The 16,716-nt window shown below is 43.2% G+C and overlaps 1 protein-coding gene across 1 annotated transcript in view; it reads left to right on the top strand.

Annotated features, from left to right (window-relative positions):
* SCRN1 (secernin 1) overlaps window positions 1-16,716 on the top strand; it is a 61,533-nt gene that overhangs the window by 19,387 nt on the left and 25,430 nt on the right. Inside the window, exon 2 of the mRNA XM_032401858.1 lies at window positions 3,640-3,799. Coding sequence (XP_032257749.1) covers window positions 3,641-3,799 — 159 coding nt within the window. The 5' untranslated portion in view covers window position 3,640. The remainder of the gene's footprint in view (window positions 1-3,639; window positions 3,800-16,716) is intronic.

The following is a 16,716-nucleotide window of genomic DNA, read 5'->3' on the forward strand; positions in this document are numbered from 1 at the left end:
TAATAATAATTTAGTTCCTTAATTGTACTAACTATACTTTAATAGCTGCATGAGGCTAATGGCCACCATATTGGTCAGTGGAGATCAAACATTTCCATCAAGATAGAAAGTTCTTTGGGACAGCACTGATCTAGAGAGTAGAAAAGGATCCAAGTCATCTCTGAGGCTAGTCAGTGTCTAGAATGGTGATCCAGGAAAAATAAAGGGACAATTATCCTTGGCTAGTTTGCTACTGGTTATGTTACACAGTTTGCTAGTTCATTTAGCATTAAAAAAAATAGACATTAAAATTCTGCTCCCTTCTGGTATTCCCAGTCTTTCTCAAGATGCAATGGAAAAGCCAGCCTCCCTGGGCCCACATATCCCTGGGCTTCTATTGCCTACATCCAGATCATGATCACGTGATTCATATGACTTGCTAACCAGGCAGATGTCCTGGCTGAAGAATAGAATAGGTGCTAGTCAAAAACCCTGCGACTTTTATTTATTTTCTATAGATATATCTCATAAATGCAAGACCAGTGGATTGCTACTATTTTTAAGGGCCAAGTAAAGTAAGGTTCTGCTCATAGATGAGACACCAGCACTTTTGAAATGACCCAATGATGGAGAAGGAAGGGAAGTCCTATCACACATGGGAGGCAGACAGACACAGGTGAATGTACCCTTTCTCCACCTTATTGTCTGGATTTTCACTTTATCTGGCTCAGCCAGCAATTCTTCCCACCCTGAAATTCTAGGAACTCGCTATTAATGCATTTTATCTTATAATTATTCTAGGTTTTTCTTACACATGCAGAGTCTTGGTTGATCGCTTCCTACCCCTCAAGTCTGAAGATAATGGCGTTTTTGTGGAAATAGGAAAGGATAATGGGAGAAGGAACTGGAGTTTCTTGAGCTTCCTGCCTTTTCTTTCTCACAAAGGCGGGGGGAGATTTTTCTGAGCTGAGAGGGGGAGTGATTTTCAGAGCTCTGGGCTCCCCCGCTTTTCAGGACCCTGGGAGGGGCCCGCCCTGCACAATGTGTGTGTGCGGGGGCAGACTAACATGAAGCAGGCTGGATGCAGACATAGCAATAGGGCCCCTCAAAAAAATGGTTCCAAACTCAGAATGATAACTGCTCCAGTTATGAATGAGATGTTTTGGTTTTGGTTGCCTGCCCTGTAAAAATGTTGAGATGCTGCTCTGTTTGAACAGTCTGAACCCAAATAAAATATCTTATACTCATGTAGCCTCCGCAGTTTGCAAAATCTGTTCTCAAGCATCATGTCATCTGATACTGATGATAAACTTACGGGCTGGGGCCAAACATTTGCCAAAGAGAAAACCTAGGCCCAGAGAGGTGAAGTGACTTGCTCAAGGTCACACAGTAGTAGGTGGTGAGGGTGAGTTTTGAACCCAAGTGGCTTTGCTGAGAATGTTGCTTTCCTTCTCATTCATATTTTGGAATCGTAAAATAAAACACACCTAAGTCGGATAACTGATGACACAAAAATGATAGTTGGTTTAATAGATAATGTTTGTTGAGTGCCCATAATAGGGGGTTGGGAAAGGGGCTGCTGTAGTTGGGTGGTCTGGGCCCTGCCCTCAGGGATCTTTATTTGAAACATTTGAAGCAGTACATTTACAAGAAACAAATGCACATCATCCTAGAACAAACTGGATGCTTTAGTGCATATGGATGCTGAGAAAATGGCAGATTCCTTTATAGAAGGCGTCCTGAAAGAAAGGGATTTTGAATCAGATCCTGAAGGATATGCACAGACTAAGGGCAGGGCATTCTACCCGGGTACAGAGGCATGGTTGGCTTCAGTTTTAAGAAAGAAGAAAAGAGCACTTGTTTATTATTTTTTGAAAAGCTACCTTGCAGAAGACCTTGTGTATAGCTGGGTTTACAGTGGTGTACAAAAGAGACATGGTCCTCTCCCCTTCATATAACTTAGACTTTGGGGGGAAAGACCAAGTATTGATTGTTGGTAATAAAATCATCACACAAATATTTCAGATTGGGATTTGCTATTAAGGAAAAAGGTGGGATTCTATGAGAGCATACAGTATGGTGACGTAAATTCGACTGATGTTTGAGCTGGTACTTGAGGGTGGGTTAACTAGGAAAAATGGTTTTGGTATAGGGAACAGAGAGAGGAGTGCTCAGAGATAGGAGTGAAGCATGTGCAAAGGCCCTGTGAGGATCAGAGGGGCTGGAAAAAGGCCTGGGTGCTGCAGTTGAGAGTGTGGAATGGTAAGTGGCAGGAGGTGAGGTTGGGGAGGAGGCATGAGCTTGATCAGATTTTGGTCTTTATTTTAAGAACCATGGGAAACCTCTGAAGGATTTTAAGCAGAGTGACAAGACTAACATGATCAAATCTTTCTTTTAAAAAGATCGCTTTGGCTGCCATGTGCCAGTGTTTTGGAGGGAGAATAATAGTGATTATGCAGTAACCCCTTAAGAGACTACCGTGGGATCCAGGCTAGACATGGCGGCTTGGTGCAGAGTGGTGGTAGCAGAGATGGGGAGAAGTGGCGAGTTTCCAAAGGGATTTAGAAGATCAAGTCTACAGGTGGAATTTGGTGGTATGCTAGGTAACAGAGAAGCAGATGATAAAGATAGTTTTTGAGTTCTGGATGTTTGGGGGAGAAGATGAAATCAGCTTTGGGTATCAGGAAGGCATTTGGATCTATGGGTTCAGAGCTCCAGGAGAGAACTGAGCTGGGATTGACTGTGTAGGTCACAGCCACATGAGTGACCAATGGGCATGGATGAGCTTTCCCAGAGAGAAAGGAGCGTGAAATGAGGAAAGAGGAGTAAAGCAGTGAGGAAGCTCAGTGGCCAGGTCGAAGAGAACGAGCCAGCCCAGGAGCACTGAAGAGGTTGGAGGAAAACCAAGAGATCCCCGAGCGTCATGTCATTGAGGTAGAGCAAAAATATATAAAATAGGGGGAGTATCTTTCACTTTCTCTCTAGACCCATTTCCCCATCACTACCCCCAAATCCATTAGGTGGAATCCACACAACTCTAGATCCGAGACACTTGCATGGGACACTGTCACAAGTGTATTTATTTATTTTTCTATTACTGTGACAGATTGCAGTCTGTTTGTGTTTTCTGCCGGGAACAATAACCTCCTTTCTTTTCTGTTACGTCATTGAACTTTTGGCTGCCCCTGACTGCAGTTTGTGGCAAATCTGAGCTCGTTTACTCCCATGGAGTACTAAACACTATCTGGTCTCGGTGGCTCTGTAATTCTACTCCGGACACCCAGCTTCACGTGCCAGCTGGCATCTCTTTTTTTTTTTTTTTTTAAAGACTTTATTTATTTATTTGACAGAGAGAGAGAGCGACAGCAGGAACACAAGCAGGGGGAGGGGGAGAGGGAGAAGCAGGCTCCCCGCCGAGCAGGGAGCCCGATGCGGGGCTCGATCCCAGGACCCTGGGGTCATGACCTGAGCCGAAGGCAGACGCTTAACGACTGAGCCCCCCAGGCGCCCCCCCGCTGGCGTCTCTTAATGCGCTAGCTGCACACAGTTCAATACGAAGACGATGTTCACTGGTGCAGTGTGTTTGAAGAACTCACTGTTGGAATGTCCCACGTCACAGCTGCTTCCAGGCCGCCCCTGGCATTCTCTCTCTCTTTGCAGGATGGCTGCCCCTCCTCCAAGTTACTGCTTCGTGGCCTTCCCACCGCGTGCTAAGGACGGGCTGGTGGTGTTTGGGAAAAATTCAGCTCGGCCCAGGGATGAAGTTCAGGAGGTCATGTATTTCTCAGCTGCTGATCATGAAGCCGAGAGCAAGGTTGAGGTAAGCCCCGTGTTACGGTCTCTCCTTGGCGCGCATTCCCTTCCTCCGGCTTGGCCCAGCGCACCTCTCCCTAAGTTGGCTCACCGGCCAGAACTGGCTTGTCGGTTCTGTTGATTCCTGAGCCCACGCAGGTTTGTTCGCAGCCTTAAAAACAGGATCACATGGGGAATAATACTACACTCATGGCTATAGCCCTTGTTTTATAATTAAGTAAAATGTTTACATGGTTCCAAAGTCAAATGTACAAAATAAGGTGTATTCATAGAAGTCTGGTATCCAGCTTTGTCTCATTTACTCTACTTACTTTTTCTCCTATAGATGTTCCATGTTTTCAAAGTTCTTTTGGTTTGTCCTTCCATCTAAAAAGTTACCTATGTATGTAATAAACTACACACACACACACACATTCATTTATCCCATTTCCTTTTCTTAGATGAATGGTAGTGTGCCATGTACACTTTTGTCCACTTTGCTTTTTTCAACTTAAAACATATCTTAGAGCTCACTCCATATGGTAATAGAGGTACTATTCTTCATTCCTCATTTAGAGCTACAGAGTGTTCCATTCTATGGATGTATCATGGTTTAATCAGTCCCATGTTGCTGGACATTTGGGTTGTTTTCCAGTCTTTTGTTGTTACAGATATGTTGTTGTATTTTGAAGGGACTGATAGCCCGGTGTATCTGTCACAATATCTGGCCTTGGTTTATGTAATGTATCATGTTAAAAAATTATCCATCAATTCCTATTCTGAGTACTTACAAATCAGTTTTTGTCAATCCTTCTCTGGGATAGATACCTAAAATGGGATTGTTGGACCACAGAGTAAATAAGTGTGTAATTTTTTTGGATATTATCTTATTTCCTCACACAGGTGGTGTACTTTTGCATTTCTACTAACAATGGAACAATGCCTGTTTTTCCATATTCCCAGAGTGTACTGTCAAACTTTTGCGATGGCTATTTTATGTCGATTCTATAGTCTGCTATTTTACTAAATTCTTTCACTGGTTGTTCATCAGCTTTTATCATTGATCCTTTTGGGTTTTCCAGGTTTGTTGTTATCAACACGTGCAAACAGAGATAGTCTGATTGTTCTTACATCTCTGTTTTCTTGTCTGATTGGCCGATAGCTTGGATTCAGTGTTAATATTTAGTGGCGGTAGTGGTTATCTTTGTCTTGTTCCTGACCTGAGTGCGGCAGCCTCTAGTGATTCTCCAGTCACTCAGATATCGGCTTTAGGGCTGAGATTTATATAGTTTTATCATGTTAAAAGTATACATCAATTTTTATTTTCGTGGTTTAAAAAAAAAAACCCTCAAGAATAGGTGTTAAATTTTGTTAAAGGTTTTTTTTTTTTTTAGTGATATGGAGATAATCACTTAATTTTTTTTTCTTTCAATTTATCTGATAAATTGAACCATCTTTGCATTCATGGGATAAACTTCTTGGTTATGGTGTATTTATTTGTGTGTGTGTGTTTCAATGGTAGTTGTTTGTTAAAGGATGAAGAATATAGAGAAAAAAATTGGGGGCAGGTAAATTAACGAGCTCTTTCCACTGACATAAACCTCTACTCATTGGTGTTCTATGCTTTCTGAGATAAACTGATTCTTTTCTGGTAATTGTGCTGAGTTTTAAAGGGGTATTCATCAACGTGTGTTTTATTTTCTTATCTGAATCTTTATCTGTTTCAGTCCTTTAAAGGCAACTAAGCAGCACCAAAGAGCCACAGAGCTCTGTGAGGAGCTGCTGACGTTAGGTGCATTGAGCAGAGGTGGTGACACAGCCAGGCAGCGCGGAGTGTGACTTGGCATATGGACTGTGTGCGGTTGGGGCAGTGACAGCCTGTCTCCCGTAGGACTTTCTCAGCACCACTCTCCTCTCATGTTGCACCACTAACTGGGTCCGAGCCCCTAAACTTCAGGACTTTTCTTTTGTAGAGGCAGAGAAAAGTGCTAGGTTCTCTGGTGATCATGCTAGGTTTTATTTTATTTATTTATTTATTTATTTATTTATTTATTTATTTATTTATTTTTTAATGTAAGCAACGCCTAAATATACATGTTTTTAAGATTTTATTTATTTACTTGAGAGAGAGAGAGAAAGTGAGAGAGTGAGCACAAGCGGGGTGAGGGGCAGAGGGAGAAGCAAACTCCCCCCTGAGCAGGGAGCCCGCCACAGGACTCGATCCCACGACCCTGGGATCATGACCTGAGCCGAAGACAGACACTTAACCGACTGAGCCACCCAGGTGCTCGATCGTGCTGGTTTTTAAATGGGTATTCATTAATGTTTCAATGTCCATGTTGTTTGGGTTTGAATGTTTCTCTCTTCCCAGAACCGAGTGCACTGGGCGTAGGTGAAGTTTGCAGGTTTGAGTTATTTCGACTTTCCCTGTCTGTCTTCCCTTAATGTTGCTTTTTTTCAGAGTCATACCGACTGAAACAATACTTTGATTTTCATGTGGGCAGATTTAATTTCCCAAAGATAGCTGCAGCCAATCCCGTCCTACATGCACTTCTTACAGTGTGATGAACACTCCTCCGTGGAGAGGTGAGGGTTAGGCCCCCACCCCCCCGTGAATCTGGTGAGGGCTTGTGTTTGCTCTGACCAGTGTAGCCTGGAAGGAAATGATGCCATGTGACCTCCAGGGCCGGGTCCTAAAAGAATTCAGCACGGAGTCTCTCAGTCTCGGGATCTGACCCTAAGCATCCAGGCACTGTGCTGGAAGGAACCCAAACCAGCCCACATATGAAGAGCATAGGGAGGGGCCCACAGGGACAGGCACCGAAGTCCCTCAGCCAACAACCAGTGTCAGCCCATAGCCAACTGCCGGATGTGTGAGTGAATGTCCCTTCAGACAATTCCAGGCTTCAGACACTGTGGAGTGGAGACATGCCATCTCTGTGGCGTCCTGTCCAGACTCCTGAGCCCTCGAATTCATGAGCATAATACATGGCTGTTTTACACCACTAAATTTTGGGGTCTGTTGTTAGTAGCCATAGTGACCACAGCATCATACAAAAGCCATTTATAAATATGTCTGAAATAGATATTTTAGAAAAATGTGTTTTCTTTTGGGAGGGATAGGCTAAATAACTCAGCATTTTACTTTCACGGGTAGTCAGGGTAGAAAATAGACTAGGTTTCTTTCACTTGCTAACCCATGTTACATTATCACTCACCTACACTGGGGAGGTTCAATGATGTCCCCTGGCATAAATAAGTGCAGTTTGATTCCTACCGGAATTCGTTTCCAAGGCAACCTGACCTCCTTTCTGAGTTTCCTGTACCTGTGTTTGGAGCTGCCTCTGTACATTTCCACATCCATATTCTGCAGGTAATAAAATAGCGTCACAGGTCAAACACCAGGTTCATTTTCCCCATCTCGTTTGTTCATCTGCCTCTGTCAGCACCATTGTCTGCCACATAGTTTAATTTAGAAACCAGAGGGCAACTTTGACCCTCATTTTCCCACGCATCCCTGGATGCATGAGGACGGCTGCCACCAAGTCCTGTTGCTTACGCTCCCGAGTTCCTGTCTCCTCCCAGGGTCCCTGCTCGTTCAGAACCACCCCCATCTCCCTTCTGCTATCATCTGCTTATTGGTCGCTGGCTCTCTTTTTCGTAGATCCTTCAGCCTTCGGGGTCACCAGAATTTTCAGAGCACAACTCTGTCACTGCCTTGTTTAAAAACGGTTGTGTTTACAGGAGGAGAGTCCGGGCTGATTTGTATGCCATTCGGAACTCGTCCTGACTGGCACCGGGCTCCCTTTCCCTTTCTCTTTTTTAAAATTGATAGGCTTCTGGGGCGCCTGGGTGGCTCAGTCGTTAAGCGTCTGCCTTCGGCTCAGGCCATAGTCCCAGGGTCCTGGGATCGAGCCCTGCATCGGGCTCCCTGCTCAGTGGGAAGCCTGCTTCTCCCTCTCCCATTGCCCCTGCTTGTGTTCCCTCTCTGGCTGTGTCTCTCTCTGTCAAATAAATAAATAAATAAAATCTTTAAAAAATTTTTTGACAGGCTTTTCTTTTTTAACACAGTTTTATGTTTACAGACAAATGAGCAGAAAGTACAGAGAGTTCCCATATTAACCCTTCATCCTGAGGCCTCCCAGCTTTACAACTATCATTAACATGTTGCGTTAGTGTGGTACATTTGTTATAATCCATGAGCCAGCATTGATACATTATTATTAACTAAAATCCATCGTTTACATAAGGGTTAGCTTTCTGTGTTGTATATTTTAATGGGTTTTCACAGATGTATATAATGACATGTATCCACCATTATAGCATCATACACAATACTTTCTCTGCCCTAAAAATCCTCTGTGCTCTGCCTATTCGTTTATCTCTTCCTAACCCCTGGGAACCCCTCATCTTTTCACTGTCTCTATAGTTTTTGCCTTTTCCAGAATATCATGTAGTTGGAATCCTATAGCGTGTAGCCTTTTCAGACTGGATTCTTTCACTTAGTAGTTATGTTTTCAGAGTTCATCCATATCTTTTCCGGGTTGGTAGTGCATTTCTTTTTAGTGCTGAAAAATATCCCACTGTCTGGATGAACCACAGTTTAGTTTTCCGTTCACCTATTAAAGGACATCTTGGTTGCTTCCAAGATTTGGCAATTATGAACAAAGTTGCTGTAAACATTTGTGTGCAGGTTTTTCGGTTTTTTGGTTTTTTTTTTTTTTTTTTTTTGCTTTCTTTTTGGTTTGTTGTTTTGTTTTGTTTCTTAGCCTTGCTTCCCTCCTATGTGCAAGTCTTTGTATGGACATAGTTTTTAACTCATTTGGAATACTTTTAAAAAGTAAAGCTGCTTTTTAATGTAATTTTACATTTTGAATAGGTAATGTATTCATGTGGTTCAAAGATTAAGTGATATTGAAAAGGTTTACTGTGAGCAGTCTTACTCCCCCTTATTGCTGTTCACTCTGATTCCCATCCCATATAACCCTTCTTATTAATTTTTTGCACATCCTTCCAGTGTTTTGTGCAAATGCAAACAAATATGAATACTTAGCCTTATTTTCTCACTTTTTTCATGAAAGTAGCACATTATATATACTATTCTGAAACTTGATTTTTTAAATATAAAATATCAAACTCACAAAAAAGGTCTACAATGGTTTTTTTTGTTTAATAATAATTTCTAAAGATATTTTCTACATCTGTACACAGAGATTGTCCTTATTACTATTTTTTACAGATGCACAGTAGTCCATTGTGGAGCTATCCCATAATTTTTCAGTCTGTCCTCTGTTGGTAGACACTGGGACTGTTTGCTAGTTCAGAAAGTCAGCCCTGAAGAACCTTGAACATGAGTCATCCTGCACTCGTGCAAGTATAGTCTCTAGATACACTTCCAGATGCAGGATCGCTGGGTCATGGGGTCAAGTTTTTGTACTAATTGCCCTCCGTAGGGTTGTACAATTTCCTGCTACTTTTCTATCCTCATTCTTAGTTTTCCTCTCTCAGCTTGTACCATAGGTTCCAGCTACACTGAGCTGCTCATCATTTCTTGAATAAATAACACACTTGCATTTCTTTGTGCTTTTGTTCATTCTGTCCTTTGCTAAGAATGTCCTTCCTCTCCCCTCTTCTCATCTACTTGGTAGACTCTTAGGCATCCTTCAAGGCCTAAATACCAATATCCCCACTTCCCTCTAGTCCGTCCTCCCCCTCCCTTTTTTCTTTTTTTTAAGATCTATTCATTTATTTTAGAGACAGAGAACGAGAGCATAAGGGGAGAGGCAGAGGGAGAGAATCTTCAAGCAGACTCTCTGCTGAATGTGGAGGCTGACTTGGGGCTCTATCTCATGACCCGTGAGACTGTGACCTGAGCCAAAAACAAGAGTCGGATGCTTAACTGACTGAACCACTCAGGTGCCCTTAGACTGCCCTCCTTCTATGAACATGTAGTACTTTATGCATGTTCTGCCATTATAAATCAATGGAAATTTACGATTGCCTGAAACCAGTGGAATGAGTCGGGCCCCAGTTGCAGAGGTCCTGGCTTCCGGTCTTGCCGTCCCCATTTCCTGTACCTTGGGTCTTTGAGCCTCTTTGAGACTCAGTTTACTCATTTGCCAGATGGTGATCATAAAACCCACTGTGTCTGCCTTACAGAGTTTTTTGTGAAGCACATGGGAACTGACATTTGAAAGTACTTTGTAAACTCTAAGGAGAACATTGTGAAAAGAGTTCTTTTTCTTTTTCTTTTATCTTTTTTTTTAAAGAATTGACTAGTGTTGAGAGATTCTATGACTCCAGGTCTCAGTTCCCAAACTCCTGTCTTTAGCATATGGTTCTAAATCTGCTTTTCAAATTTACTCTTACCCCTTTAGTTCCCTTACAATTACACCTGTAACTTTCCCAAGTACAGAATGATGGGTTCTTTTCCATAGCTGGGCTTATGATCCACAACAAGTATCATGTAACTTTCATAAAAGCTCTCATTAGCATATGGAAATTATTTTTCTAAACCATGAAGAGTGAAAAGTTCCCATAAAACCCCATCTATTTCTCAGCCATTTCACGACATTTTAAACTTACATATTCTGCAGTTTCCCTAGAAGCCTCATACTTGAGTTTTGACATTCCAAGAATTCTTTTTCTGGGAATAACTCTGTGCTAAAAGTCATCCTGATTACTCATCCAATGACCCGCCTTCCCTTCCAGCTGGCCCATCCTTCCAGGCAGTCTTCCCTTCCAGGTCGTCCACTCACCCACCCTTCCTCCTTCCCTCAGTCTGTCCATCGATCCTCTATTCTATGGCAAGTTCTCTTTGCTTGAGGCTGGAAGAATAAGAAATAGGGTCCTTTAGGAGAGTTCCTCAGTTTCTAAAATTACACTGCACATTTTTGCTTAGCTGCACAGTTAGAAGATTGGAGCATTTTATTTTATGTTCTTTAGTTTTTCTCTTGTGGATTCTGAGTTTGTTTTTTTTAACAACGTCACTTTTGGATGCGGAGTAGGATAGATAAACACGTATCCATTTGTGAAAGGCCCTCTGTCCTCTCTGAGGATGCTGTACCACTGTGCATCACAGAACTCATCTCAACTTTTCCTCAAGCCCTGCTCCTTCCTATAGATAGGAGTGTCAAGGAAGCAGATGAATAATTTCCTGGATTGTGATGTTCTGTGAGTGCATGGTGTGCGTGTGCGTGTGTGTGTGTGTGCACGTATGCCTGTAGATGGCTATGTGTGTCTATTCTTATATGGTTGAATCTTCTATTTAAGAAACAAGGGATCCAACATTAGAATACTGTTCCAGAAAACAATGAATTTCAGGTAAAGTTGACATCATTTATACTTGGTGCCCCCAGAGAATAATTATATCCCAATTTGTGGAGACAGAATTCTTTTTTTCTTTTAATTTAAATTCAAGTTAGTTAAGATATAGTGTAATATTGGTTTCAGGAGTAGAATTTAGTGAGTCATCACTTCCATACAACACTCAGTGCTCATCCCAACACATGCCCTCCTTAATGCCCATCACCCACTTAGCCCATCCCCCCACTCTCCACCCCTCCAGCAACCCTCAGTTGAGACAGAATTCTTTTTTTTCTTTTAAGATTTTATTTATTTATTTGACAGAGAGAGACACAGCGAGAGAGGGAACACAAGCAGAGGCAGAGGGAGAGGGAGAAACATGCTTCCCGCGGAGCAGGGAGCCCGGTGTGGGGCTCGATCCCAGAACCCCAGGATCATGACCTGAGCCAAAGGCAGACGCTTAACGACTGAGCCACCCAGGCGCCCCCCCGAGACAGAATTCTTGATAGCCAAGTCAGGTTTGACACATAATGCTTCTTTAAAGAGTCTCTTATTATTATATAATAAACCCCATCTCCATTTTACCCCTTCCTTTAAAGTTTAAAGTCTTCATTGTTTCCTTTTTTTTTTTTTGGAAAGTGTGTTTTAATTTACTTATATTTTCCTCCACATGAAGTTCTGTATGAGTTCAGTATCCCCAGTGAGATTATATAACTTTCAGAGTTTGGGGCAGTCTTTTGGTCTTTTGGTAGATCATTTCCTTTTTCTTCCTGGATAAAAATAGTTGTAAGAAGAATAGAAAATTACCCATTAATGAGAGTTGGTAACATTGTTAGTAACATTGTCCAGATGGCAGCTATATTTGTGGTTTGTGGGATGTACATGTGTTTTGCGGGGGAGAGTGTCTGAATATTAATTCTGAAGATTGTCCTATACAGTAGGAGAGCGCAGGTTATTCTGGAATAGAAGAGAGCTCAGCACAGCTCCATGGCTGTGGGCAGACCGTGTGCCAGTCTTCCTGTCGGCTCTCTCTGGCCCCAGGGGTGGCAGGAGCCTCCAGCCTCGTGCGAAGCCAAACGTGTCTCCCTGACCTCCTGGGAGCGTGGCTCAGCGGGGGCCTGCCTTCCGGTGTCCCCTTTTCCAACCCTGTTTCCGACCCCAGGCCTTTGCACCGCCCATCCTCAAAGATCTAATGGCTTCAGGGAAATAAAAAAGCAGCTCTTCTAAAATGTGGCCGACATTCTTTTTTTTTTTGTCTTTATTTGGAATCATATGAACCTTAAGGGCGCATTTTCAAAAACCAGTCAAGTAGCAGGCAAGACACTGGAATAAAAAAGACAAAAACAACCCCCCCCCAAACCTCAGTGATAATTAGCAATGCTGTCTTAAGAGCAAATTTTCTAAAACTAAAAATATTCCTCCAAAGCGTCCCATTTTCCCTGCTCTTTTTTTTTCTTTTTTTCCCCCACCCTGGGAAGTCGGGCTGACTCATCAGCTCATTTCAGAGCGGTTTTCCCTGGTGCTGCCAGGGTTGTGTTCCACCATCTGAGTACAGTAGGAAGCACAATGGTTGCATTTCTTTAATTGAAACATCTATTGTGTGAGTGTCTCTGTTCCCCTTTCACTGGGTGATGTCCAGAAAGAGAGTGTGCTGGAATGTGCAAAGGGTAGGCGACAGCATGAAGCTGATTTTGCTTTTTCATTTTTGACACAATCACACAAAATAAGAAAGGGCTTGCTCTGCAGAAGAATTGTCTTTTGTCTCTGTCTCTAGGGCTTTGTCAAGGCTCATCTTTTCTCTCTCCCAACCTGGCACGGGTCCCCTGGAGCCGCCTGAGAGAGTGACAGGCTCGGTGCAGGCGGCCCCTTTAAAACCTCGACGATTAGCATTAGGCAGTGCCGACATTTAGAAGCATGCCTCACCATGTGCCCCACTCTGGACACCCTTATGTTGTTATGTGGCCTTGGCCCCCGAAGTCGTGCGAGCTGACAGATTTGTTTTATTAAAGGCAGGATGGGAGTGGCCGTAGGGCAGCAAGACGGTTTGCTCCTCTTTCTCTGCAGACCTCTTAAACAGCTTCATCACCAAAGCCGAGGCCAGAACCATCCCTGGAAAGATTGATCTTTTGAGTGGTGAACGTGTTCTTTCTTCTTTTTGTTTTCTACTAGAAATCTGACAATGAATTTTGACTTGATACTAAATTGTTTTTGTCATGCTGAAAGAAGATTTCAGGTGCTGTTTGGATTTTTTTTTTTTTTTCCTGGTGAGACCGTCCCTGCTGCCTCAAATCGCATTTACTGTCTGCCTCATTAATGAGGTGGCAATTGTGAAGGTCGGTGAATTTTATTGTAAAAAGAAATGACTGCCTGCAGAGTTCACGTTCTAGATGGCTGACTTTACAAACTTTAGCTAATTACCTCTTGTGTAAACGTTTCCTATTTATGAGGTTTGCTCCCAGACTAGGATCTTAGATAACCAATCTATATGAGACAAGCGTGACCATCTGCTTTGACCTGGGTGTGATCAGTCACATTTCAAACACAATGGAGTGTGTGTGAATTGCAGCCACAGAAGGGTCCTTGTTAGGCCCAGGCTGCTGCAGTCCATGACAGAGATGCCCTAAGGGGTGTGTGTTACAGGTTCACTGAGGCTTGGGCACACTGCCCCCCCCCATTTCCCCATCTCCCTACCCACCCGTTCTGTAGCATATGAGGGGATCTGGTGCTTTGGCTTTCAGCCGAGTGCTTAGGAGGGGCTGATTTGGCCCATCTGGCTAGTTGGGCATCTCCTTTCTTCCTCCTCATTCTGAGTTTGGCAAAAAAGTGTCAAGTTGGCTGCAAATATTTTGAACTCCTACGAAGACCATATGGTCTTTTGGATTCAGTTTTCAACATTTTTATCAGTCAGTACTTATTGAGCTCTTGCAGTCCTATTACTCAATGCCATCGCAGTAGCTACCCTGAGCGTCACAGAGGAGGGTGTCCCTGGATCATGAACACACCTTTGACATCCCCATCTCTCTCTCTTCTCTGGCTCTTACCTCTTTCTGGAATACCTTGATGTCTAGCCCATTTTTCAAGATCAACTCAGATGTCACCACTTGATAAAGCCTCTGTCACTTGGATAATTTTCCTCTTTCTTTGACCCTGTATTATGTCCCTCTGATATTTGCTACTCACTTATTCCTTCATTCATTCCTTCATTCATTCCTTCATTCATTCTTTCAAAAAAAGATCTGTTGATGCCTAGTGTATACCAGATTTCGGATATATCAGTGAACTAAACCACGGAGATATCTCCCTGCCCTTATGGCGCTTACCTTGTAGCTGGGGGAGATGACATAATGAACAGCATATGCAGTACATGAGTCAATTGTACAGTATTTTGGAGAGGGATAAATGGAATGGAATGTGAAAAAAAAGGCAGAATCAGACTGATCAGATGTACAAGGTGGGAGGAAGGGGAAGATGCAGTCTACGTTAGGTGACATAGGCGATACAGCTTCAGTGACAGCTACTGAGGTTGGGCTGGTGGCCGTGGTAATTTGCATGTGTACCTTCTCCTTCTTTCCCAACTGAGAGGACAGGAATTGGGCATCCTTACTGACTTATCTGCCAGTAGCACTTAGCACAAAATGCCTTGTGTGTGGTTTGTGCTCTGTAAATGGTGATATGGAAATGAATGTGTAAAAACGAATTTGAAGACAAATAAAGAAACCCATTCTATTTTTTTTTAAGATTTTATTTATTTGTTTATTTGAGAGAGAGAGAGAGAGAGTGCGTGTGAGGGGCCGGGGAAGGACCAGAAGGGGAGGGAGAAGGAGGGGGATAGAACCTCAAGCAGACTCCCTGCTGAGCATGGAGCCCAACGTGGGGCTCAGTCTCCGGACCCTGAGATCACAAACTGACCCGAAAGCAAGAGTCGGACGCTGAGCTGGCGGAGCCACCCAGGCGCCCCAAATAAACCCATTCTTTATTTTTACTTTTTTCCTTCCCTTAAAAAAACCTTTATGATAAATCTATACTTAAGAATCTTAAGGGGCGCCTGGGTGGATCTGTCGGTTAAACGTCTGACTTTGGCTCAGGCATGATCTCAGGGTCCTGGGATCGAGCCCCTTGTCAGGCTCCCCACTCAGCGGGGAGCCTGCTTCTCCCTCTCCTATTGCCCCTCCCCCTGCTTGTGCGCGCGCTCTCTCAAACAAATAAATAAAATCTTAAAAAAAAAAATCTTAAATTCCTTCCATATTTCCTCATTATTTTCAAGACAGAATTTGTCACTGGAGCTCAGTGTGCACAGGGGTTTTGGAAAATATTGGTCAAATGCCTGAACTGCTTTTTACATGAAAAAACACAATTATAAGATATGAATTTCAATTACAAATTAGAAGAGCACAGAGGACCATAGTTTGTTTGCTGCCTTGGCTAGGTTTTTGCTCTAACAGAATCGTTTTTCAAAGTAAACAACTTTTGGGAACTGAATAGGGGAAAACATTTCAAGAGTGTATTTTATTATCAGTTTGCCATGAAAAACTCAAGAGTCTCTTGACAGCCTCTGGATTTAATTAGCTGTAAGTTTACCAATATTTATCAAGTGAAACAACATTATCCCAGTGCAGAGCGACACCCCACAGGGATTATGAGGATACGTGTGTCACCTGATCAATGAGTGTGCATGCCACACTCGTTTCAGCTCTTACCTGAGGTTTAGAGATTATGGAAAATCAATGCAAAATAACTTTCTGGGCTGCATTCAGTCGATATAACTGGGTCTTGAATCAGAAAAAGATCCAAGGCCCCAGTTGAGCCAAGGCTTTTCAGTGCCCAATTTAAAATGTAAACGGTTGCTGCCGCTGATAAAATTCTCCCCCGAGAGCCAAAGAGCTCTGTGTAATTTAGAGCCCTGAATTCCATGCTGCATCCACCACACGGAGGATGTCCTAGACTGATAGAGTGCCAGGGTCAGGAGGCCCCTTACGGATAACCTAGCTTAGTGGTTTTCCAGTTTCTCCAAGGGAGCTCTCCCATGGGCCCAATGTGGGGAGGCAGAGGGATGAACCAGCAGGCCAGGCTCTGAGTGAGCTCGTCCCATGCCCCATCTTCCATTTGCCTCAACACACTTTGACCACTTTTATTGTCTTCACGCTTCTATGTAAGAAGTCGTGTGAAGGCAGGCTTCTGAGGCGAAAAATCGTTTGATCTAGAGTAGCTCACTTGTTTTCCAGGTAAAGACACGGCAGCCTGGAGAAGGTTGGATATACAACACCAAGGGGTATGTCTTGCAGGCCTGACCACAGTTAGAGACATGCCCTTTCAGGACAGTCTCCTTGTGTGTCCACCGCACAGGCTTAGTGTGTGAATCAAATGAGACAGACAGGGAAGCACAGTGTATAGGAGAGCATTTAATGCATTCGTTAAATGTTAAATATTATCATCATGTTCCCTTTTCTGCCACTAGAGCAATTGTGGAGGTTGTCAAACTGGGTTCCAGGGAGCCCTTGGGATCATTGCCAGGGGCATAAGAACCCCCGTTCTTCAGGCAACACATTTTCCCTTTAATCCACTTTCTATGTTAGGCCTCCAGGTAAAGTTCCTTCTATAGTAGGGCTCTATAACTTTAAAGAAGTTTGAAAACCACTGATC

This window comes from Phoca vitulina, unplaced genomic scaffold (assembly GCF_004348235.1).
Source record: "Phoca vitulina isolate PV1807 unplaced genomic scaffold, GSC_HSeal_1.0 scaffold4, whole genome shotgun sequence".
Classification (NCBI taxonomy): domain Eukaryota; kingdom Metazoa; phylum Chordata; class Mammalia; order Carnivora; family Phocidae; genus Phoca; species Phoca vitulina.